We start from the raw sequence: 24,310 nt of genomic DNA, 5'->3' as shown, positions 1-24,310 counted from the left end.
AGTGGGGGATTCAGCAATGGTAATACCATTGAATGTCAAGGAGCGATGGTTAGATCCTCTCTTTTAGGAGATGGTCATTGCCTGGCACTTGTGTGGCGCGAATGTAACTTGCCACTTGTCAGTCGAAGCCTGGATATTTGGACATGAGCTGCGTCATTATCTGTTCAGCACATTATGCAGTCGTCCACAAACATCCCCAATTCTGACCTTATGATGGAAGGCAGGCCATTGATGAAGCAACTGAAGATGGTTGGGCCAAGGACACTACCCTGAGGAATCCTGCAGTGATGTCCTGTAGCTGAGATGTTTGACCTCCGATCACCACAGCCATCTTCCTTTGTGCAAGGTATGACTTCAATCAGCAGAGAGTTCCCCCTCTGATCCCCATTGACTCCAGTTTAGCTAGAGTTCCTTGATACCATACTCGGTCAAATGCTGCCTTGATGTCAAGGGCAGTCACTCTCACCTCACCTCATTATTCATCCCCGCTGTTACCAGACTCCAAAATGACCCTCTTATGAACTGAACTCATTAACACTACACCCGTGTATGCTTCACCCGATGCCGGTGTTATGTAGTTACATTATGTACCTTATGTTGCCCTATTATGTATTTTCTTTTATTTCATTTTCTTTTCATGTACTTAATGATCTGTTGAGCTGCTCGCAGAAAAATACATTTCACTGTACCTCGATACACGTGACAATAAACAAAATCCAAATCCAAAAACATTCAATTTGGTTGTCAGGTTGCAACCCCATTCTGGCTCTCTCTGAACAGCAAAAACTTTCCAAGGTTTTCAGTCACCCAATCCTTAATCATAGTCTCCAGTTGATTCCCTCTTTATGACTCAGTTCCATATTGATCAGTGCATTTACCAAAGCGGGAGCAAAAACATCTATTTCTTTCTTCTAGTCATTTCCTTACATCACTTAGGACTTGTACTAGCTTCCCAGGGGACTGATAGCTCACATAAATGCACAGTTAAATTCATGAATCATGTAGTAGTTCTTCATTGTGCATGATGCTCCTAAGTGAATTTTAAAGATGTGTTAAAATTCAAAGGAATCAGTCACATACATTGGATTAAGAATGAATCCTGTAAGCTCAATACTGCAATAGCACTTCAATTGGAGAACATGTTTCCTTCAAATTTCCTGTTCAAAGTCAATAAGGGGAAATCTAGCCTGTGACCAATGAATAAATAAATGGAATAGTTTAGAGTCCAGGCAGCTAAAGACACGGAGACCAATCGCGGAGCAATAAGAATCAGGGATGCTCAGAAGGCCAGAATGAGATGGGCACAGGAATCTCAGTGCATTGTGGGTCTGATTTGATTTGATTTTGATTTATTGTCACATGTACCGAAGTACAGTGAAAAGTATTTTTCTGGGCCAAGGGAACTTACACAGTACGTACATAGTAGACAAAAAAAGAATAATCGACAGAGTACATTGACAAATGGTACATCGACAAACAATTATTAGTTACAGTGTGGAATAAGAGGCCAAACAAGGAAAATACATGAGCAAGAGCAGCATAGGGCATCGTGAATAGTGTTTTTACAGGGAACAGATCAGTCCGAGGGAGAGTCGTTGAGGAGTTTTGTAGCTGTGGGGAAGAAACTGTTCCTATGTCTGGATGTGTGGGTCTTCAGACTTCTGTATCTTCTGCCTGATGGAAGGGTCTGGAAGAGGGCAATGCCTGGGTGGGAGGGGTCTCTGATAATGCTGTCTGCCTTCCTGAGGCAGCAAGAGGTGTAGACAGAATCAATGTGAGGGTGGCAAGCTTGTGTGATGCATTGGGCTGAGTTACAGAGATAGGGAGGGCGAGACAATGGAAGAATTTGAAAACAAGGATAATATCAATAGTGGTAGCACATTTGTCATTATCTTTTATAGTCACTCAGTTTTAGGCACTTTGCAAAATTTAAGAATAAATGAAAATTAATCGTACGTGGTGAACATAAAAGGGCAGGAAATGACTAAGTGATCGATCAAGCCAATGTCATTTCAACGTGCTGAAGCTTATACAGAGGAACAATTCACCCAAATAGCAAGAACTTTTATTTACATAGCTCCTTCAACATAGTAAAATGTTCCATGTTGCCACATACAGTAATATGAGGACAGGTGGCCAAAAGGTTTGGTCGCAGATATAAGTTTTAAGGAGTATCTTAAAGAAGGAAAGAAGGATATTTGTACGTACATTGTTTCTTCTGTTGTTGTTATAAAACCGTAAATACCTCAATAAAATGTTTATTTAAAAAAAGAAGGGAAGAGGGTTTCGGGAGGGAATTACAGAGTTTAGGGTATGGGCAGCTGAAGGCAGAGGGACTAATCGTGGAGCTATAAAGGTGAGGGATGCTTTAGAGGCCAAAATTAGTTTACAGGGATCTCAGTGTGTTGTGGAGCTGAAGGACAGTACAGAGATAGAGAGAGGGCGAGGCCATGGAGGAATGTGAAAACAGGAATGAGGATTTTAAGGTGAAGCCATTGCTTAACCAGGAGCTAGTGTAGGTCAGCAAGCACAAAAGGGATGGTAAATGTGGCTTGGTACCAATAAAGGACACACACAGCAGAATATTTGATGACCTCAAGTTCACATAGTGTTGAATGTAGGAGGTTGGCCAGACGTGCATTGGAATAGTCAATTCTAGATGTATGAGTTAAGGCAGGGGCAGAATCAGGTGATGTCATGGAGGCCAAAATAGATAGTCTTAGTGATTGTGCTGCACGTGGTTAGAAGCTCATGTCAGGGTTAAATATGACACTCAGATAGTGAACAGTCTGGATCAGCTTCCAACAGTTACCTAGGAAAGGGGTGGAGTCATGGGGAACAGAGTTTATGCTGGGAACCTAAAACAATGGTTTAGTATTTAATTGGTTGGAAGTTCTGCCCATCTGGTACAGAATTGACAATTAGTAACAGCAGACTGACAATTTAGTAACAGTTGAGGTGTCAGCAGAGGTGTTAGTGAGTTAGAGCTGGGTGTTGTCAGCATACATATGAAACCTAACGCCATGCCGTCAGATATGTCGCCAAGGGGAGGCATGTGGATGCGAAATAGGGAAGAACAAAGGATAGATTCCTGGGGGAAACCAGAAGTAGCAGTGCAAGAGAAGGAAGAGAAACCATTGTGGATAGCTATGATTGTTGTAGACAAAAACAGAACCAGCAAAGTACAGTGGCATCCAGCTGGAGGGCAGTGGGGAAGCATTTGTGGAGAATGGTGTGGTCAGGAATGTCAAAAGCTGCAGGCAGCTCAAGAAGAGCAAGGAGGGATAGTTTACATTGTCACAATCACAAACTTTCCAAGTCAGGCAATCTATCATGTGAGGCAAAGAAATGTAGAATGGAAGCATTAAGCAAGTTTAGGAACAAGCTTTGTGAATGTTCCTTTCGACTCTTAAAGTTTTGTATCTCATGGTGAATGATGTCATTAATTCAAATTTGCAGAGATACTAGGTGAAAGTTTCCCAAAAAGTGGTAAAGTGGCAAGTTCTGACTGAAAACCGGCATGTTAGTCCCCAGAGAAAATAACCTGGGCCGGGATTCTCCGCTGTCCGGTGGGGCAGGTGGTCCCGGCGCCGAGGAGTGGCGTGAACCACTCCGGCGTCGGGCTGCCCGGAAGATGCGGAATCCTCCACACCTTCAGGGGCTAGGCCAGCGGCGGCAGGGTTGGCGCTGTGCCAACTGGCGCCGAGGGGCCTCCACCGGCCGGCGCTAGTTGGCGCATGCGCGGGAGCACCAGCGTGTACGTCATCCCAGGGCGTCATCCCAGTACATGCGCAGGCGGGGGGGTTCTTCTCCGCACCGGCCATGGCAGACCCGTTACACTGGCCGGCGCGGAGGGAAAGAGTGCCCCCACGGCACGGCACGGCACAGACCCGCCAGTGGATCGATGGGTCCCGATCGCGGGCTAGGCCGCTGTGGGGGCTCCCCCCCGGGGCCAGATATCCCCCCGCCATTCCCCCCCCCCCCCCCCCCCCCCGAGGACTCCGCAGGCCACCCGCAGAGCCAGGCCCCGCCGGCGCGGACCTGGTGCAATATATGCCGGTGGGATTGGCCGAAAACGGGCGGCCAGTCGGCTCATCGTGGGGCGGAGAATCGCCGGGGGGGGGCGCTGCCAACGGCCCCCGACCAGAGCGATGCGATTCTCACCTCCCCCGAAAAACCGGCGCCGGAAAATCCGGCAGCCGGCATCGGGCAGCGGGGCGGGATTCACACGCCCCCCCCCCCCCCGCCGATTCTCCGGCCTGGCGGGGGGTGGTTTTCCATCGAGATATTCCCACATTTTTGCCATTTTTTTAAAAGAAATTTTTGTGTCTTCTTTATGAAAATGAAAAAATGAAAATCGCTTATTGTTACGAGTAGGCTTCAATGAAGTTACTGTGAAAAGCCCCTAGTCGCCACATTCCGGCGCCTGTCCGGGGAAGCTGGTACGGGAATCGAACCGTGCTGCTGGCCTGCTTGGTCTGCTTTAAAAGCCAGCGATTTAGCTGAGTGAGGGGATGGAGTAAAGACACTGGCAAGCCTGGCTCCACAGAGATCAGGCCTCCTTTTTTAAAGGGCCCCCGAATCTCAAAATTAAGTTAAAGACCCCACCCCCCAAAGATATCGGAAACTCTCCCCCCCCCCCCCGCCCCCATGATCACCAACATCAATCCCCCCCCGCCCCCACCAAGGAACACTGGCATCGGGGCATCGGGGCCCTCCCAATGGGTCTCACTATAGGGCCAACACCTGGCCCCGTCTATTCAGGCCCCGGCCCTTGGGAAGATTCGGTATTAAGCCGATTCTGAATATTTAAGTGTATTGTAATCAGGCTTGCGCTCTTGCTGGGCGTGAACCTGATTATGATGGCGGGGAGGGCCCAGGAAGATCGTCTTCAAAGTTCTCACCAATCTCATTATTGGCCTCTTACAAGGGTCAGCAGCCAGTATGGGATTTCCATTGGTGGGATCCGATCCCATTTAGACATGGCGCAAAGCTAATTGTGGCAATTAAAGGTAATTTCCACCTCATTAGCAAGATGGAAGCCCAATCTACCGGCCTCCCGTGATCTAACCGGCTCCCCAGTGAGCGACCACGTGGGTGCCGATTAGTACTGGTCCACACAATCGTGGGTCAGGTGCCATAGCACTGGGATAATCTCCCAGGTCATTGGAAACTCCTGGGTAGTCAGGGACAGGGTAGGGTGGCTCTCCCTCTGGCACCCTGGTACCTTGGAAATCCCAAGATGGCAACTTGGCGCTGCCACCACTGCCAAGGGCTGGATCCAGAGTGGGGCCACGTTCATGAAAGGAGGGATGAGGGAGATATGACAGGTGGGAGGGGTGGAGGGCAGGCATGAAGGGGCCTCCGAAAGGTTGAGGGGATGAAGGGTGGGGGTACTGAATGGGGAAGGGGGCGAATGGGGGCTTGGGAAGGCCTGAAAAGGGGGGCTCTCAGTGACTCCATAGTGGTGTGTCCTCACTTGGGGCGGTGCGGGGTAATGCTCATGTGTGTGGGAGGTGACATTGTCCATTGGTGGTGGCTGCAGGGGGTGACATTACCCATGGGTGAGGGGTGTGGGGACCCTCAAGCTCACTTAGAGATTGGGGCACCCTTTCAAAATGGTGACCTGATCTCTGAGGAGCCTGTTTGGCCAGCAAGTTCAGCTCCCCAGTGATGAAAATTATTCTAAGTGTGGGCTCGCTCAGAGAGGAACTCCACTGGGCCCAGCAAATTGACTGCGTTGTCGGATAGCGGTGGGGAACTCGCCAACAGAGCCAGGGAGAAACTCCCAGCCAAACCCGCCTGAACTGACACTTTGAAAATTTTCCGTTAGATCACACCCTTTATCTCAACTTCTTTACAGCCAATTGAAGTATTTGAGAAATCTATTCACTCCACTGTAATGTACAAAATGCAGAAGCCAATTCATGAACATCATGGTCCCATAAACTGGAATGCAATAATGACCAGATAATCAGTTTTGACAAAGTTAGTTGAAGGAAAAATAGGGGCTGGATGTTGGGGATACGGCTGTAAGTTAAACACATCAGCCATACCCTATTGAAGGCTATATTTCTCCACAGTAAAACTTTCTAGTTGTCTAAGCCGACCATGATAATTGAGGGCCTTAACTAAGTGGCAACAAGTAGCCTTGCTCTGGACTTTTTAGAAAGTCTTGCTATCTTGCATTTGAGGGTATTAACATTGGGCACAGTATGAACCCATACCCAGCTGAACAAAGGGGCTGGTTTAGCTCACTGGGTTAAATCACTGGCTTTGAAAGCAGACCAAGCAGGCCAGCAGCACGGTTCGATTCCCGTACCAGCCTCCCTGGACAGGCGCCGGAATGTGGTGACTAGGGGCTTTTCACAGTAACTTCATTGAAGCCTACTCGTGACAATAAGCGATTTTCATTTCATTTTCATTTCAAATGTCTTGTACAATGTAAGAATTGTACTTCTAGTTTCATACTTAATTGTCCCGGTTACACGTGCTAACCATTTTTGCAGGTTATGGATCTTCAAAGTTTCATGCACTACAACAAGTCCTCCATCTATTCTGCAGCCTGAAATTACCAAGACACAACAGTGTTACACCTCACCTGCCAACACTGTAAGACATGCCACTGAAGGATTTATTCCCCACGTCCCCCTGCGAATGTGCTATGCTGCAGGTTTACATTCAGAATTTTCAGCACGGTGATATATGAAGCCATCAAGAGGCATAGTACATGTAAAAGGATTGATAATTGGACAGCCCGTCACTTTTATACATCTCCTTGAAGCTGAATACAGAGTGAATGTAAAACTTGGACTAAATCCATGCCTTCTCTTGAGTAGAAATGATGCATAACAAAGGAAAGTACAGGAGCCATATGTAAATTAAGTAATCATGTTTTAAGTCAGTTAGTGCCTCTTACTAAAATATCAACTGCGATCTATAAAATAATCTGCATTCTCAATTTTGTGTCATAAAAGTTGCTCATATCAATTGAGATAAAGGATAGTCTTTAATATTTGTTGCAGGTGCATTTTTTTCAGTGGGCCAAAAGCTGAGATATGGTTAGCCTTTGGTATTAATTATTGCTTCGACACGTTCCCCTCAGCAATGTAATGGAAAGAAAATTGCATCCTATAGTACCTTCACATCCCTTGATGTCACAACATTCAGGCTTGGATATTAAATGGCAACTAACATTTGTGCCACACAAATGTCGCACAAGGGCCATCTCCAACAAAAGGAAATCTAGTCTTGGTTTTGTACACCTGAAGAGTTTGAAGGCGAAGGTGATCTTTTTACAGAAGACACACCTCCAGATGAAGGATCAGGTTAGGTTGAGGAAGGGATGAGTGGGACAAGTATTTCACTTGGGGTTTGACTCAAAGTTGCTGGGGGTGACCATTTTGTTGAACAAAAGGCCAGGGTTTATGGGGGTCAAGGAGGTGCAGGACCCGGGGGAAGATAAGTGACAATGAGTGGGGTCCTGGAGGGGACGCCGGTGGTGTTAGTCAATGTATATGCACAAATTAGGATAATGCGGGGTTTGTGAAGGGAACGATCCCAGGCTTAGATTCGCACCAGTTTATTTTGGGTGGAGATTTTAAATGTCGGATGGAACCGAGACTGGACAGGTCGCGCCCCATGTCAATGGGAAGGTTGAGGATGGTGAAAGAGTTGGGAGGATTTGTGGACCGTATGGGAACGGAGGTTTAAGAACAGGGTTCTCACACTGTATAAGGTGTATTTGACAATTGATTTCTTTGTGGTGAGTTGAGCGCTGTTGCTGGGGGTGGCGGAGGCAGAGTATGCGGGAATTGTGATTTTGGATCACGCGTTGCATTGGCTGGAGGTAAGGCTTAGCTTGGGGTAAGGGCAGAGGCCGGGATGGAGGCTGGATTCAGGTCTTTTGGCAGATAAGGGGTTTTGTGAAAAGGTGAGGTCAGTGATTGGGGATTACGTGGGGTTGAATCAGAATGGGGAGGTGTCGGCGGCCACGTTCCGGGAGGCGTTGAAGGCAGTTGTCTGAGGGATAATTATCTCATTCAAGGTGCACAGGGATAGGAGGAGGAGGGAAGAACATGGATGGTTGCTGGTCGAGATACTCGAGATGGGCAGGAGATACTTGGGGGCCCTCACTAAAAAGCTGCTGGCAGAGAGGAAGAGGTTTCAGAGGCAGTTCAATAGGTTGATGACTGGAAGGGCAGTGGGGCAGCTACGGAGGGCTAGAGGGTGCAATATTAATATGGAGAGAAGGTGAGCCATATGCAGGCCCACCAGTTGAGGAGGCAGGCTGCATCCAGGGAAATTTTAAGGGTGCGAACAGAGAAGGGGGAGGTAGTGTCAGTGCCTGGGAGGATAAATTAGGTATTCTATGGACTATGGGTTCTATGAGAAGCTGCACAGGACTGAGCTGGATGGAGAGGAAGTGGATATGGGACGGCTTTAGATGGGTTGGGTTTCCAAGGTTGGAGTAAGAGAGGAGGCAGGCTTTGGAGGAGCTGCTGGGGCTGAGGGAGGTGATTGACAGTGTTAGGGGGATGAAGTTGGACAAGGCTCCGGGGTCGGACTGATTTCCGGTGGAGTTTTATCAGGCTTTTACAGCAGAGTTGACACTGCATTTGTTGGGAATGTTTAACTAGGTGTTGGAGAAGGAGGAGCTGCCAGAGACACTGACACAGGCATCGATCACGCTAATCCCAAAGAAGGGGAAGGATCCTTTGGAGTGTGGATTCTTTAGGCTCATTTTGTTGTTGAACACAGACATAAAGGTGCTGGCTAAGTTGGTGGCAGGGACGATGGAGGGATGTGTGCCTGAGGTGGTCACTGAGGCTCAGACAGATTTTGTAAAGGGCAGGCAGCTCTCCAGTAACATCTGTAGGCTGTTAAATGTGGTTATTACTCCGTCAGTGGGGCAGGTGCCAGAGGTTATTGTCTCTAATGGATGCAGAGAAGGCTTGTGATCAGGTGGAGTGGAAGTATTTATTTGCAATCTTGGATAGGTTTGGGTTTGGCCCAAAGTTTGTGGCATTGGTGCAGCTGTTGTATGTAGCTCCGGTGACAGGCGTATGTACAAATGGGGTGAGTTCACGGAGTTTTACACTGTATCGGGGAACGAAACAGAATTTTCCGCTATCGCCATGTTGTTCGCGCGGGCGATTGAGCCCTTGCCGATGGCCCTCAGGGGGTCAGTGAAGTGGCAGGGGATTGTGAGGGGGAGTAAGGAGCACCAGGTGTTATTGTAGACGGATGACCTGTTGTGTATGTCGGACTCGCTGAAGAGTATGGGTAGGATCATGGAAACATTGGAGATGTTTGGGGCCTTCTCTGGGTATAAGTTAAATGTCAGGAAGAGTGAGGTATTTCTGGAAAATAAGGTGGAGTGGGGGGCCAACTTAGGGGTGTTGCCATTTAAGGTTGCTAGGGAAAGGTCCAGGTATTTGGGGATTCAGGTGACGAGGGAATGGGCTACGATGCACAAGTGGAATTTGACAATATTGGTGGAGGAAATTAGAGGAGATTTTAAGAGATATATTACACATGACACTGGCAGTGAAGGTGCAGGTGGTAAAGATAAATGTGCTGTCAAGGTTCTTATTTGTTTTCTGAACCCTCCCAATCTTTCTCCCTGAGGCCTTCTTCAGGAAATTGGAGACAGTGATCTCGGAGTTTATATCGGCAGGGAAGGTGCCAAGGGTAAAGAGGGCCCTGCTACTGAGGCAGAGGTAGAATGGGGGTTGGCACTCCGAACCTGTTGCACTAATATTGGGCAGCAAATGTGGAGAAGGCGAGGCGATGGTTGGGGAGTGAGGGGGTTGCGGAGTCGGGGTGAAGTGGGTCAAGGTGGAGGAGGAATCCTGCAGGGGATCCAGTCTGAGAGCCATGGTGACGACTCCGCTGTCATTAGCTCCAGGGAAGTATACGGGGAGCCCAGTGGTACAGTCAACGGTTGGAGGGGATGTCGGTGTTGACACCGCTGTGTGGGTATCAGAGGTCTAAGCCAGGGGAGATGTTTGGGATATTTGGGAAGTGGACGGAGGCAGGGCTGGTGAGGGTGAGGGACTTATACTTGGAAGGGAAGTTGCAGGTCTGGATGAGTTACGGGAGAGGTTTGTGTTGCTGAGGGGAATGAATTTAGATATATGCAGGTGAGGGACTTTGTAAGAAAGGAGTGGAGGATGGTTGCCAGGTTTTTGGAGTACACCTTACTGGAGCAATTTCTACTCCCGGATGAGTTGGATGAGGGTAGGATTGGGGACTTTATGTGTACTTGAAGGAGGATCAAGAATAAATGGGAGGAGGAGTTGGGGGGAGAATAGGCTGGGGTCTGTGGTGTTAGGCAATGCATAGAGTGAATTCAACCTCCTCTTCCGTGAGGATGAGCTTGATTCAGTTCAAGGTGGTAAGTGGTGCATAGGGTACATATGACCCGGGCGAGGATGAGTGGGTTCTTCCAAGGGGTGGCCGATGAATGCGCAAAGTTTGGGCGAGGGCTGGTGAATCATGCTCATATGTTCTGGTGTTGCGAGAAGCTGGAGAGATACTGGGAAGCGGTGTTTGGGACGCTATCTAAAATTGTGGGGTGGAGGTCAGGCCGGACACAATGGTGGTGATCTTTGGGGTATCGGATGTGCCGGAGCTGCTGGAGGGAAAGGAGACCAATGTTGTGGCATTCACCTCTCTAATTACCCGGCGAAGAGTCTTGCTAAATTGGATACACTGCCAGGGATGGTGGCCTGACTGAGGGACTTGTACAATTTTCTCCGGTTGGAAAAGATTAAATTTGAGTTGAGGAGGTCAGCGAAGGGCTTTCAGATACAGTGGGGGCTGTTCATGACAATGTTTGAGGAACTGTTTGATGTGGGGAGGGGAGGGGTTAAAAGGGAAAGGTTGTACAAACTGTGGACTGTGAGTTTGTGGCGTATGTTTTGGATGTTGTTTTTCAGTCCCTCCCGATTTTTCTCTCCAAAGCCTTTTTCCGGAAGGTGGAGGCGCTGGTCTCGGAATTTGTGTGGCCATGGAAGGTGCCGAGTCGGGGAGAGTGATTGAGTTGGGAGAGCAGGGTCAGGCGCTGATGGAAAGGATTAATTGGAAGTGGAAGGGGGGAGTTGGGGAGGGAGATGGAAGGGGGCTCTGGTGTGAGGTAAGAGTAAACACAACCTCTTCCTGTGCTAGAATGTGCTTGATTCAGTTTAAAGTGATGCCCACGGTACACATGAGTGGGTTCTTCCAGATGGATGTGAGAAGTGTGGCCGAGGGCTGGTGAATCATGTTCACATATTTTGGGGTGTGAGAAGTTGGAGAGCTTCTGGGAGGTGGTGTTTGGGAACTTATCGAGGGTAGTGGGGGTTGAGGTGAGGCCGGACGCCATGTTGGCGATCTCTGGAGTTTCGGAGGTGCTGGAGCTGGTGGATGGAAAGGGAGCCGATGTCACGTCCTTCGCCTTTTTGATTGCCCAGTGACAGATTCTTTTGAACTGGAGGTCAGATATGCCACTAGGGGTTGCGGCTTGGCTGGGAGACCTGTAGGAGTTTCTCCGGTTGGAAAAGATTAAGTTTGCCTTGTGGGGGCTGGAAGAGGGCTTTGAGGTATGCTGGAGGCCGTTCATGATGATATTTGAGGAAATGTTCGTCATGGGGTCGGGGGGGGGGGGGGGTGGGGGGGAGTATTAAAAGGGGGAAAATGTACTAACAGTTAACTCTGTTTTGTTGGAATGTGGTGTTGTTATTGCTTACATTTGAAATAAAACGGGCTGGATTCTCCGTTTGGGATACTAGGTCCCCATGCCAGCGTGAAAACGGTGGTAGGAAAACTGGCGCAAAATGTCCACCGATTCCCTGCTCCGGGATGGGGGGGGGGGGGGGGGGGGGGGGCTAGCTGCCAGCCACTGTCGAGCTCCCAGCTCTAATTACTGATACGGCCCGGAGCATTGCCAGGTCCGTGGGCGCACATGCGCACGGCAGTGGCCTGCAGCGGCTGTGCCATGCTTCATGGCGGACACAGCCCAAGGACCCAGACCGCAAAAATAGTCACCCACCTTCAGCCGCTTGTGCACCCCTGACCGTCCCCCCAGAGTGCCCTCAGTCCTGAATGAAGCCCCCTACCTGCAGGCCAGCCCTCCCCGACTGTGGGCAGCGCTGGACTGAGTCTGCAGCCACCACGCTGAGTTCATGAAGGGTGAGACCACATGTGTTCCACACCGTTGGGAACTCGGCCGGTCGGGGATGGAACATCGCGGGGCGGGCCTGAGGCAATGGCCTGAGGCCGTGGATATAGCGTGCGGCATACTCCTAGAGTATGCCACTTTTCAGGGGGCGGAGCATCGCGGAAGCGGCGCTGCCCCCGATTTTGGCGTAATCAGGGTCTCTATGCCCCCTCGCCGAACTCGATTTTTTAAAAAAAGAAGGCAAACAGCATTTTGGTCTTTTTTGCAAAGAGGTTGGAGTTTAAAAATAAGAAGGTTTTGTTGCAATTATATAGGGTGTTTATGAAGCTTCATGTGGAATACTGCATACAGTTTTGGTCCCCTAAACTAAAAAAGGATGTAACATTGGAGACAGTCCAAAGGAGATTCACCAGGCTAATTCCTGGGATGAGAGGGTTGTCCCAACAAGAGGGGCTAAATATTGTAGGTCTGTATTCCTTGGAGTGAGGGGTGATCTTATTCAAACATATAAGATACTGAGGGAACTTGACAGGGTAGATGATGAGATGTTTTCACTAGTGGGAGAGTCTCGAACAAGGGGACATAGCTACAAGATAAAGGCCTGAGTTGCGTAGAAATGTCTTCTCGCAGAGGGTGGTGAATCTCTGGGACTCTGCCCTGGGGTGTTGGAGACTGGATCATTAAAAGTATTTAAAGTGGATAAATATGTGATAGATCGAGGAATAGAGAGCGATGGGGAAATGGCACAGAAAAGGGGTTGAGGCCGGCATAGAGTAGCCATAATCATATTGAATGGCGGGGAAGGCTTGAAGGGTCTGCTGGCCTACTCCTGCTTCTAATTCATGTGTGCTAGGAATGAGGGATTTCAGCTGCAAGATTAGGTGACAGCATCTGTGGTTATTCTCTTTGTCACAAAGAAGATTGAGAGAAGATTTGATGGAAATGTACAAGATTATGTGGCACGGTAGCACAGTGGTTAGCATTGTTGCTTTACAGCTACAGGGTCCCAGGTTTGATTCCCGGCTTGGGTGACGTCTGTGGGGAGTCTGCGCGTTCTCCCCGTGTCTGTGTTGGTTTCCTCCAGGTGCTCCAGTTTCCTCCCACAGTCCAAAGATGTGCATTGGCCATGCTAAATTGCCCTTATTGTCCAAAACGGTTAGGTGGGGTTACTGGGTGAAAGGGATATAGTGGAGGTGTGGGCGTAAGTGGGTGCTCTTTGAAAGGGCCAGTGCTGACTTGATGGGCTGAAAGGCCTCCTTCTGAACTGTAAATTCTATGATTCTATGACTCTATGATTATCACAGGTTAAGATAAGGTAAACAAAGCTGCTCCTATTAGTTGACAGTACAAGGTCTAGGGGACACAGATTTAAGGTTTTGGGCAAGAGCCAGAGTGGGGAGGTGGGAAAGAGATTATTTAAACAGTGAGTTGTAATGATTTGGAACTTGCTATCTAGGAGGTTGGTGAAAGCAGAGACAATGAATGTTTTCAAATGGAAATTGGATGGGCACTTGAGGGAAGTAAACTTGCAGGGCTACAGGGATAAAGCGGAAGAATGGGACTGACTGGATTATTTGACAAAGAGCTGGCCTGGACTCTTTTGGCCAATTGGTCTCCAATGTTATAATGACTCCATAACTAGTCTCCAAGACTCGACGGATTTTCTCTCTGGGTATTAAAAGAAGCGAGTGAGAAAATTGTTGATAGTTAGTCTTTCAAAACTATTTCTATTCAGAAATTGATTGCTTGGATGGGGAAATTGACAATGTAATTCCATTACTTAAGAAGGATAAGAGAGATAAAGGAGGAAATGATCAGCCTAATACTTTAATGTTTGTTGAATCTGTTATTAGGGACAGGGTGACTAAGAATTTGAAAACATCTGATCTGATCAGAGGGAGATAGCATGGATTTGAAAAGGTGAGTCATTTCAAACAAACCAAGGTGAGTTTTCTGAGGAAGAAACCAATGTGGTAGACAAGAAATTGTCTATGAGTATTACATTGATGGATTTCCAGAGGGTATTCAACAGAATTCCACCTAAGAGACAAATATGAGCACATAGAATTGAAGGCAATCCAATTGCTTGTGTTTCAATTCAGGGAATTAATTAGGAGTGGGCAACAGAGTGTAAATAATGAGTATGTACTCAGATCGACATGGTGCGAATAACAGTGTCCTGGAGATGTGTCCTACAGCCACAGCTTTCTCACTCTATTTATGAATGAACTGAATGAATTCACATACGCAATTATAAGTTTGCTGATAACAGCAAGTTAGGTGGCACAATAAATTATGTATACAGGAGCAGAACTTTGCAAAACAACATTGATAGTTTTGTGGGTGGGCAGTACAATGGCTGATGGAGTTCAACATGGGAATGTGTGGGTCATCTATTTTGAACCTAAGAAAGATAGACCAGAATATTTTCAAAATGGTGTGAAATTAGGAACTGTGGATGAACAGAGAGTTGGAAGGTGCAATATACCATTTAAAAGGCTATTGAACTGTTCACCTTTATCTCAAGAGGGTTGGAATACAATGTGGAAAACATTATGATACAGCTGTTCAGCGCTCTGGTTACACTGTTTTGGGCACTGCACCTCAGGAAGGACACAAAGGCCTTAGAAGGGGTGCAGTACAGATTCACCTGAATGATATTAGGTTAACAGGATTACACCATGAAGACAGGTTGTCTAGATGAGGCTTTCATTCTCTTAAGAGAAGATGATAAGAAATAGGAATAGGAATAGGCCATTTAGCCCTTCAATCCGGCTCTGTCATTCAATAAGATCATGGCTGATTATCTATCTCACCTCCTCCTTCCCACTCTGCTTCCAAATCCCTTGATCCCTTTAGCACCCAAAAATCTGTCAACCTCTGCTTTGAATTGCTCAATGATTGAACAGCCACAGCTCTCTGATGTACCGAATTTCAAAGATTCACAACCTTTAAAGGACAAAATTTCTCCTCATCTCAGTCCTAAATCATTGACTCATTATTCTGAGACTGTAACCCTGGGTTCTAAACTCTCCAGACAGGAGAAACCCTGCCAGTATCACCCCAATTGAGCCCATTAAAAATGTTATACGTTTCAATTGGATCAGCTCAAAGGAAAATGGAAGATTGAGGAATGATGGAATTGAGTGTTTAAGATGATGTACAGAGCTGATAGGGTCAATAGAGAGAAACTATTCCCTCTGGTAAGAAAATCTAAAAAAAGATGTATTACCTTAAAATTGGAGTTTGGCTGTTCAGGGGTGAAAGAACATCTTCACCAAAAGGGCAGTGGAAATTTCGGCCCCAAAAAACTGTTGATGGCAGATCATTTCAAAGTTTTCAATCTAAATGTGATTGATTTTTTGTATCTGAGTTTTACAGAACCAAGATAAGTAGATAGAGTTAAAGTACAGATCAACATGGGCCAATGGCAGGGCAGCATAGCAGCACAATGGTTAGCACTGCATCTCATAGCATCAGGAACCCGGGTTCAATTCCAGCTTTGGGTGACTGTGTGGGGTTTGCACAGTTTCTGCGTGGGTTTCCTCCCACAGTCCAAAAATGTGCAGGTTAGTGGTCGTTTTAAAATTGATCTGTAGGTTATGTGAGGTTACGGGGATACTGGGGGAGTGGGTTGGGGTGCTATTTCGGAGGGTCCGTGCAGACTTGATGGACTGGATGGCCTCCTTCTACACTGTAGGGATTCTATGATTCCATTCAATGAATTGAATGGCAGAAGAGGCTAGAGGACTTGAATGGCCTAAACTTGTTTCTAAGTTTCTATATGATAACCTGCTGAAATGACATCCCAGAGAGAGTGTCTGAATGAAACAGATCTGGAGACCAACAGATAAAAGTGGTAGCAGGGAGTCAGCAAAAGTCAGAGAGGGAGAGAGCCCTGAGAGAGCAAAGCAATAAAAAACAGCAGGAGAGCCCAGAGCTGCATCACGGAAGGAGTTCAGGGACAGAGCAGTGAAGTGATCATCAGGGATTTCCCCATTCATCGGATACTGGCAAGGCCAGCATTTCCTGCCCAGTTCTAATTAGCCGTGAACTGAGGTCAGAACATTACTGTGCATCGGGAGTCTGGAGTCACAGTGGTGGGATTTGACCCATGTTCATAGACATCCAATTTACAGGTTAAGTGACAATGCTACTATGCCACCACCTCCCTAGATACTGCAAGCATAAAACAAACTGAAGCTATCATCTGTGCAATACAGGGTTCTGACTGGTATTTTTTTTACACAGGTTTTCCATATGTCTTTGAGGAGATTGGGAAAATAATAGTGACAATAGATTTGAGAGTTGGGGGGGGGGGGGGAGAGACAGGCATTTCAGTAGCCGCTGACATAAATCCAGGATGTTACTTTGCAAAAGCAAAACATTGCTGATGTGGGAAACCTGGAAACAAATGTTAGAAATACCCAGCTCACCTGTTAGCATCTGTGGCCAGAGAAGCAGAGTTAATGTTTCAGAACACGGATGAAGGGTCAACAACTTGAAATGGTAACTCTATTTGGCTCCACATGTGCTGCCTGAGCTGCTGAGTATTTCAGCCTTTCCTGTTTTTATTTGCTGTGTCGCTTTGTGGAGGATGCCACTGAACGGCGCCAGAGGGTGAGGAGCCAGTGATCGTGGTTCATATCAGTGCCAACAACATGGGGAGAAAGAGGAGTGAGGTCCTGTTGGCAGATTTTAGAAAACGAGAAAGAAACTAGCCAACAGGACCTCCAAGGTAGCAATCTCGGGATTGCTGCCTGTGGCTTGCGTTAGTAACTATATGAAAATAAGAGGATCGAGAACTTTAGCGCAAGGCTGAAGAGGTGGTGCAGCGGGGAGGTCATTAGATTGCTGGGATATTGGAGCTGGTTCTGGGGGACATTGGACCTGCACAGGCCAGTAGGGGTTGCACCCTAACAGAGCCAGGATTACTGACCCGCGGAGCAATTTGCTCGTGCTGTTGGGAAGGGGTTAAATTAATTTGGCAGTGAGATGGACCATCTTGGAGAGGCAGGCAGCATTAAAGTAAGATGCAGTCGAATGTTAGGAGAGGCCAAATTATGGTGGAAAGTAATACAGCATAAGTTAAGTTTACCGTGCATGTATGTGGAGTATGGTAATAAAGTTGGTGAGCTGCAAAGACTTTTGGGGATGTGATGCTTTGGCGATATGGAGACCAGGCTCAAAAAAGCTCAGAACTGGGCACAAGATATTTGTAGATGCAAGGTGTTCAGGAATGATTGGAAAAGAAAGAAAGCAGGAGAGTGGCAGCACCGATTAAGGGCAGTACATGTAATGCTGGGCAGATGGGATGTCCTAGAGGGATCAAGGACAGAATTTGGTTAGAGTTCAGAAATACCACTAGTTAAGGAGGTACCATTGCACTCACGATATTAGCCTACAGGCCAGCAGGTAATGCGAAAGATACAGGGGGAAACTAATATTCAAGGAAATTACAGAAAGGTACAACTAGAGTAGTTAGAATAGGGTACTTTAATTATCTCAGTATAGACTGGAATAGTAATGTCATAAATAGCAGAACGGGGCGGGGGGAGGGGGGTAGAGAAACATAATATCAGGCGCAGGAGCAAGGGCGGGAGAGTGGGACCAGCTGTATTGCTCCAGCCGGCAGGGACGTGACGGGCGAATGGCCTCCTTCTGGGCTGTAATCATTGGACGATTCAAAGTCTTATCTACCCCTGACACAGAGCTTTTACAGCTTTAATTGAACTCTGGTTTGCCTAATGCCAAAAATCCGTGGGACTGTGTTACTGTGGCGGTGTTCTTTGCACTGCCCGCCTGAACAGTGAGATAGTGTGGTCTTTTCCGGAGACCATTGCAAAGTGTATCAGATACACACAGCACGGATGATTCTGTGACAACTTGGCAATCAGTACTGGGAAATATGCAAAATGTTCTATAGAAAAATATTCCTCGGAAACCATAAAAGACATACACAGGAAAAGATTTTGAAAAATAAGACACAACTATTCACGTGCTGTGCACCCGGCTGTGTCAATGTCACCGAAACTGACTTTCAGGACCAGTTCTTCTGTCTGCACGATTCAACTCTAAATGTTAATATATCGCGCTTGAATCCTCCGGGTAAATTTACTCTTCCACATAAAAATCTTCCCAACTGCATGTGAGTCTGATTCACATCCCAAAGGATCAAAAAGAAACATTGTGCTGGAATTTGCTGGGCGCAAAAGGTGGGAAACTCCACAGTCTGAAATAGACAAACGGGAATGTTTGACATTATAGTCGAGCAGAGACAGAAACGTTTGAGACATCTTTTCAAAACATCTCGGCTAGACTGGCCCAAGCTGCATTGGGCAAACTGACTTGGTACCGGAGCCAGCGGCGGTCTCCTCTTTAATCAACAGAATAGTTCTGTACAAAACCGGGCACTGATTCCCTGGGACATGCACAAACCCCGAGCTCCAGTTCACCGTCCCGAGAGGTAATTGCCTCAATCCGATGTGAGTTTGTTATAAAAGCCACATATTCGGAACCGAGTGGCTTCGGGGTCAATCGGACTGAGGGAAGGTAATAGCCGCTGTTTACAGGGTTGGATGCTAGGCGATGATTTTCAGCACCTCGGACAGCTCTTACACTTAAATCCAATCTCCAACAACTCCAACTTCCCATCCATTCCAAAACTAACACACTCCCAATAATGTGTCAGCACTCCAATTCTAACTCTGTCCTAATTCCCACCAAACTCCAATTCCACAACAATCCCTCTTTCCCCTCTGGTTCCAATGTCAACAGCTCACGGTCCCAACTGAACGCCTCAAAATAAATCCCACACGCTTTTTAAATGGAGGGGATTCTATACAACACGTCCGCTTTAACCCTGCTCACTGTTCAAATTCTAAGCATGAATTGTCAGTTTGGCTTCCAGCACTGCCGCCAATTTGAGATATTTCCTTGGAGGGGGGAAAGTCTCAGAAAGTCCCTCCACCCGCCTGGGTGAGTGTGACCAGGGCCGCTGGTTAGAAAGAAGCAGCGTCCGGCTTCACCACCACACATTGCTGGGGAGCTGAGTGACTTGCCCCTTGAGACTGTGAGCACGTTGTGTGTATGTTTGTGTGTTGGGGGGGGGGGGGGGGGGGGTAGTCTGTGGCTTCCTCCCCCTCACTCTTCATTCATGAGTGCTCCGACACCAAGCTCCAATGTTCTGCGTCACTAGCCAGGCTGCCGACGTGATACCCGAAGCTCCGAAGGGAGTATAAAAGGGCAAGAGGCAGTCTGCACCCCAAATAACTTCCCACCACTTTGCAATCTCATCTGGACGGAGCAAGGCTGCAGGACTGACTCGAGACACCAGCTGCTGTCCAGGTATGTATTTCCGATCCACTCCCCCCTGTCCTTTCTGTGGCGGCTAACGAGTTGTTGCTCTTTAAAAACCTGTACAGTCATTTGAAGCTTAATCTTATTCTGCCTTAATGTTTCAGGACAGAGTCGATTGCCAGAGTCGATTAGAGGCGTGGTTAATAAAGCAGGTTTTATGTGAAAGCGATTGCTGAGATTATTTACGTGATATTTTCTATTAGAAACACCCAGCGTGTTTCCTGCGTTTTCAGCTTTTACACTTTCAGCATTCCGAGTATTTTGTTTTCTACAAATTCGGTTCGTGGTGTCACCAAGATTGATGATGCCGTTTGTAATCTATTGCAATTTCCATTGGGTTCCAGAGGTAGCTGCTGTTTTGAATGTGTATATTATTCAGATGTAACTGGTTCAGGTCATTTATTTGGATGTAAAGTAACACAAAGCTTTAGCCATGCAGGGTGTGTGTGTCTGTCTGCCAATGTGTGTCCCTGTCTGTGTCCTTGTGTGCTTCAGTTTCTGCGTGTGCTTCTGCGAGTTTGTGTGTGCCTGTGTGTGTTTGTATGTGCCTGTGTGTTTATGTGTGTCTGCGTGTGTTTCGTGTGTCTGTGTGTTTCTGTGTATCTATTTTTTTTGTGCATCTGTGTGCGTGTGCGCCCACGTGTGTGCCTGAGGGGTCTATGCGTGTGCCTGTGTGTTTATGCATGCCTGTGCGATATGTATGTGCCTGTTGTGCCTGTGTGTGTGTCTGTGTGTGCCTGAGGGGTCTGTGTGTGCCTGTGCGTACCTGAGGGGTCTGTGCGTGTGCCTGTGTGTTTATGTATGTCTGTGCGATCTGTATGTGTCTGTTGTGCCTGTGTGTTTGTGTGTGTCTGTGTGTGCCTGAGGGGTCTGTGTATGCCTGTGCGTGCCTGAGGGGTCTGTGTGTGTGTTTGTGTGTGTCTATGTGTGCCTGAGGCGGTCTGTGTGTGTGTCTGTGTGTGCCTGAGGGGTCTGTGTGTGTGTTTGTGTGTGCCTGAGGGGTCTGTGTGTGCGTTTGTGTGTGCCTGTGCGTGCCTGAGGGGTCTGTGTGTGTGTTTGTGTGTGCCTGAGGGGTCTGTGTGTGCGTTTGTGTGTGCCTGTGCGTGCCTGAGGGGTCTGTGTGTGTGCTTGTGTGTCCGTGCGATCTGTGTGTGCCTGTGTGTGTTTGTGTGCGTCTGTGTGTGCCTATGGGGTCTGTGTGTGTCTGTGCGTGTCTGTATGTTTGTGCCGTGTTCATATTGTCTTTAACTTTGCACACACATATCAAATGGAAATGAGTCCTCTCTGAGAATGATTCATGTTAAATTTAGTATTAATGATTTCATCTCCTGATATGATGGTGAAAGCAGAATACGGTTCAAGATCAGAAAGAATTGAGAAGTCAAACATTGTTCCTTTGTGAACCTTTCTCAAACTGGATGGTGAAAACTCAAATAGTTTATTTAATTTGCCCTTTATCTTTCCAGTGCCTATAATCCTGTGATATTTGCGCCCCTCAACAATCGGTTGCCAAAAAACTAAATGAACTAATGGAACTAAACGTTCTTAGTTACTCTTCCCAATAGTTGCGCAAGTGCTAATAGAGAGCAAGAATTAGTGCCATTTTAATATGGTTGTGTTTTGCAGATTGCCACTATCCCGGCCATGAAGACCCCCGTGTTACTCTGCACTGCTATCTTTCTGATGGCCTTCCTACCCAGTGCTGAGTGTCGAGCCTTTGAGAGCCCCGCATCAACTCCAAACGGCGCGGATCCACAATCAGGACTCCAGTCAATGTTACCACTTTGGATTCGCATTGGGGAGGACTACCTCCTGCACCTGGGCAAACCGACCAAGGGTGGACCTCCCGCCGCTCCAAGCCCACGGGACATGGCCCTTTCTGACAGAGCTTTCTCAATGCAGGTCAATGCGCTCCAGCGCCCTCCAAAAGACCAAGTTGACAGTGGATTCCGGGATGAAGCGGAGCAGATGATGGGCCGGGGGAAAAGGCTGGACGACCCTCCCATTTCCCTGGATCTAACATTCCATCTTCTCAGAGAAGTGCTGCAGATGGCGAGGGCTGAACAACAGGCGCGCCAAGCCCACAGCAACAGGAAAATCATGGAGCTAATCGGCAAATAGATCGCAGGCTGAAAGATCAAATGAGAAACACATCCCTCCTAGCGCTCTTCGGGCACTCGTCCTTTATTTTTATAGCGCTGAATTTTAAGGTGTGCATTTCAACCAAGTTAACACTGTATTTAACCGATCAATTCACATTGTAGAATTCTAGACAATAAACACATCGGTGCCAATCATCTTTCTTGTGTAAGAGAATGTCTAATATTTATATTTTTTAATAAAAGCTGCAAAGTAACGCCCGCTTTATGCTTTATTGTGGAGGCAGAGGAAATTGTCTGCGGATACACAACTGTTAACAGAAAACCCTGAATAAACATCGCGTGTTGCTGAGTAACCGTGTCCCAGATTATTGCGCCGAAATGTTGTGTTTTGTTTGTGTGGGAGAAAGATGTTTTTATCAATGAAACGAGGAGCCCTGGGGGCCGCCTCCTGCTCACACTCACAGAGAAGTGCCGCTGCCGGGGAGTTCATTCATAAAAAATCCTGAATTGTGCACCCACAACAGAGCTGATTGGGAACACAACCCGTCACTCACAGCAGCCTCCAGCCCACCCACCGACATCGCCGTCTCATCCGCCTCCTGCAACGGGTTAACACTCAAAGAGTTCAAATTCGCGGACGCCACAGTTCACTGGGGGTGATCCGAAACTAGAGGAGAAAGTCCCATCACAACCACAGTGTTTCTAACCGTTTGTAGTCCCTCCATCTCTGGGCTGCACGGGCTGCAATGAATGGAACCCCACTTTCAGTAGGATACAGGGTGAAATGAATAATCCTCAAATCCAAAGATCCAACATTTAGAGTAGTCATCCAGAGATTGGATATCTTTTAATACAATGATTGATGTTATTTTGGGAGGGTTAAGATGCTTCTCTTTGGCTTTTCTCGGCTGCCTGATTTCTCTCTCTATTTGGCCAGTGAGTTTAACCAGGAGAAGGAGAAGACGTGGCGAGCCGCCTCGCCGCTCTTTGCTCCGCCGCCGCTTTCAGCTTCACCTGGGGCAGGGTTTTCAGAATCCGCCTGCAAGAGAGAGAGAGAGGAAAACACAAAAGAGGCTCAAATTACTTTCAAACATGGCACGAAAACCCTCCCGCGGAGTGTTGGATTTGGCCACCTCCCTCTCTAACCACACCAGTCAGTGATACATGTGGGCCAATTGCCGCTCGCTGCAGGAGGTTTGGGGTGTGGAGCTGGTTGAACGGCTCGTTTCTATCAGAGCTCCCCCCCGCCTATCAGAGAGTGGACGGATCCACTAAACCCCTCATCACATTGGATAAAACATGCTTGGTACGTTCCCACTTCGCAAAAAACTCCGATATTAATCCCCCTTCTTCCCCGAATGAACATGTTCCAGAAAACAAACAACCCCTCGTTGGGAGGGCTGGAATCCTGGATCCCTGGGATAGATTATTACTGAGGTTTATCACGGGGTGTTCTGGTGTCTATAGAATCGTAAAACGGTGTAACGCAGAAAGAAGCCACTCGGCCCATCATGTCTGCTTCATCTCTTTCACGGGGCATTCGGGTCTGGAACGCACTGCCTGCAAGTGTGGTGGAGGCAGGTTCAATCAAGTCATTCAAAAGGTTATTGGAGGATCACTGGAACAGAAACAATAGGCGGGGTACAGGAAAAGGCAGTAAGTCATAATGCTCATTTGGAGGGCCGGTGCAGACACGGCTCAGCACTAACCTGGCACAGGGTTTTACCAAGAACCAGCAGCCCATCCTTTCCAGTTTTTTTGCATGGTGGCCAATTGGATGCTGTGATGGTTAGTGAAACCCACGCAGACACGGGGAGAATGTGCAAACTCCACACGGACAGTGACCCAGGGCTGGGATTCGAACCCGGGTGCTCAGCGCCATAGGCAGCAATGCTAACCACTGCGCCACCGTGCTGCCCTTCCTGTTCCTTCTCAGCTGTTCCTCACATCACTGGCAGCAAGGTTCAATCCCTCATGATGATGAGGGTGTGCAGAATGTAGTAGACCTCCATGAATCTTGACACTTAGTCTGCCAAGTACTGTAGATCTTCTCCAGCATCATGGGTGGTACGGTAGCACAGTGTTTAGCACAGTTGCTTCACAGCTCCAGGATCCCAGCTTCGATTCTCGGCTTGGGTAACTGTGTGCAGAGTTTGCACTTTCTCCCCGTGTCTGCATGGGTTTCCTCTGGGTGCTCCGGTTTCCTCCCACAGTCCAAAGATGTGCAGGTTAAGTGAATTGGCCATGCTAAATTGCCCTTGGTGTCCAAAAAAGGTTGGGTTGGATGGGGTTACTGGATTGCGGGGATGTGGTGGGGGTGTGGGCTTAGGTAGAGTGCTCTTTCCAAGGGCGGGTGCAGACTCGATGGGCTGAACGGCCTCCTTCTGCACTGTAAATTCTATGATATGATAGTGGAAGTCTTGTTTCAATACTTGGATGAACTGCTCTATTGAATTTCTGTGGCAGCATGGCTTTCATTGTGTGCATGCAAAACAAGTGCATGGGTTACGCACAGCGTCATGATTCATGTCATCAATGAACTGCCCTTATCGCCCAACAGCCAGCCATTAGTTTGCAGCAGTAGTTCAAATACAGATAGAACACTGGGCTGTTGCAGTATGAAGACATTATGGCTGCTGACAGGATACTGGACATTGACCAGAATGGTTTACTACCTATGGTCATA

At 47.7% G+C, this 24,310-nt stretch overlaps 2 protein-coding genes across 2 annotated transcripts in view; one reads left to right on the top strand and one right to left on the bottom strand.

The window, feature by feature from the left end:
* The first annotated feature begins 19,325 nt into the window (after positions 1–19,325).
* LOC119972580 (corticoliberin-like) lies at positions 19,326–21,973 on the top strand. Its single transcript, XM_038809500.1, has 2 exons — positions 19,326–19,510; positions 21,149–21,973. The coding sequence occupies exon 2, from the start codon at positions 21,167–21,169 to the stop codon at positions 21,641–21,643; it is 477 nt and encodes a 158-aa protein (XP_038665428.1). The 5' UTR covers positions 19,326–19,510; positions 21,149–21,166; the 3' UTR covers positions 21,644–21,973.
* The window catches only part of LOC119972579 (tripartite motif-containing protein 54-like), a 155,101-nt gene continuing 152,666 nt past the window's right edge, over positions 21,876–24,310 (bottom strand). The window contains exon 10 of the mRNA XM_038809498.1: positions 21,876–22,663. Within this exon, the coding sequence (XP_038665426.1) occupies positions 22,550–22,663 (114 nt within the window). The 3' untranslated portion in view covers positions 21,876–22,549. The remainder of the gene's footprint in view (positions 22,664–24,310) is intronic.

This window comes from Scyliorhinus canicula, chromosome 10 (assembly GCF_902713615.1).
Source record: "Scyliorhinus canicula chromosome 10, sScyCan1.1, whole genome shotgun sequence".
NCBI classification, from domain to species: Eukaryota; Metazoa; Chordata; class Chondrichthyes; order Carcharhiniformes; family Scyliorhinidae; genus Scyliorhinus; species Scyliorhinus canicula.
The sequence above is the reverse complement of the archived record's forward strand: the minus strand, read 5'-3'. Positions and strand labels throughout refer to the sequence as shown.

What these genes read in the sequence shown, in the direction of transcription:
- LOC119972580 (XM_038809500.1), top strand. Translation starts at nt 21,167, where the DNA reads ATGAAGACCCCCGTGTTACTCTGCACTGCTATCTTTCTGATGGCCTTC.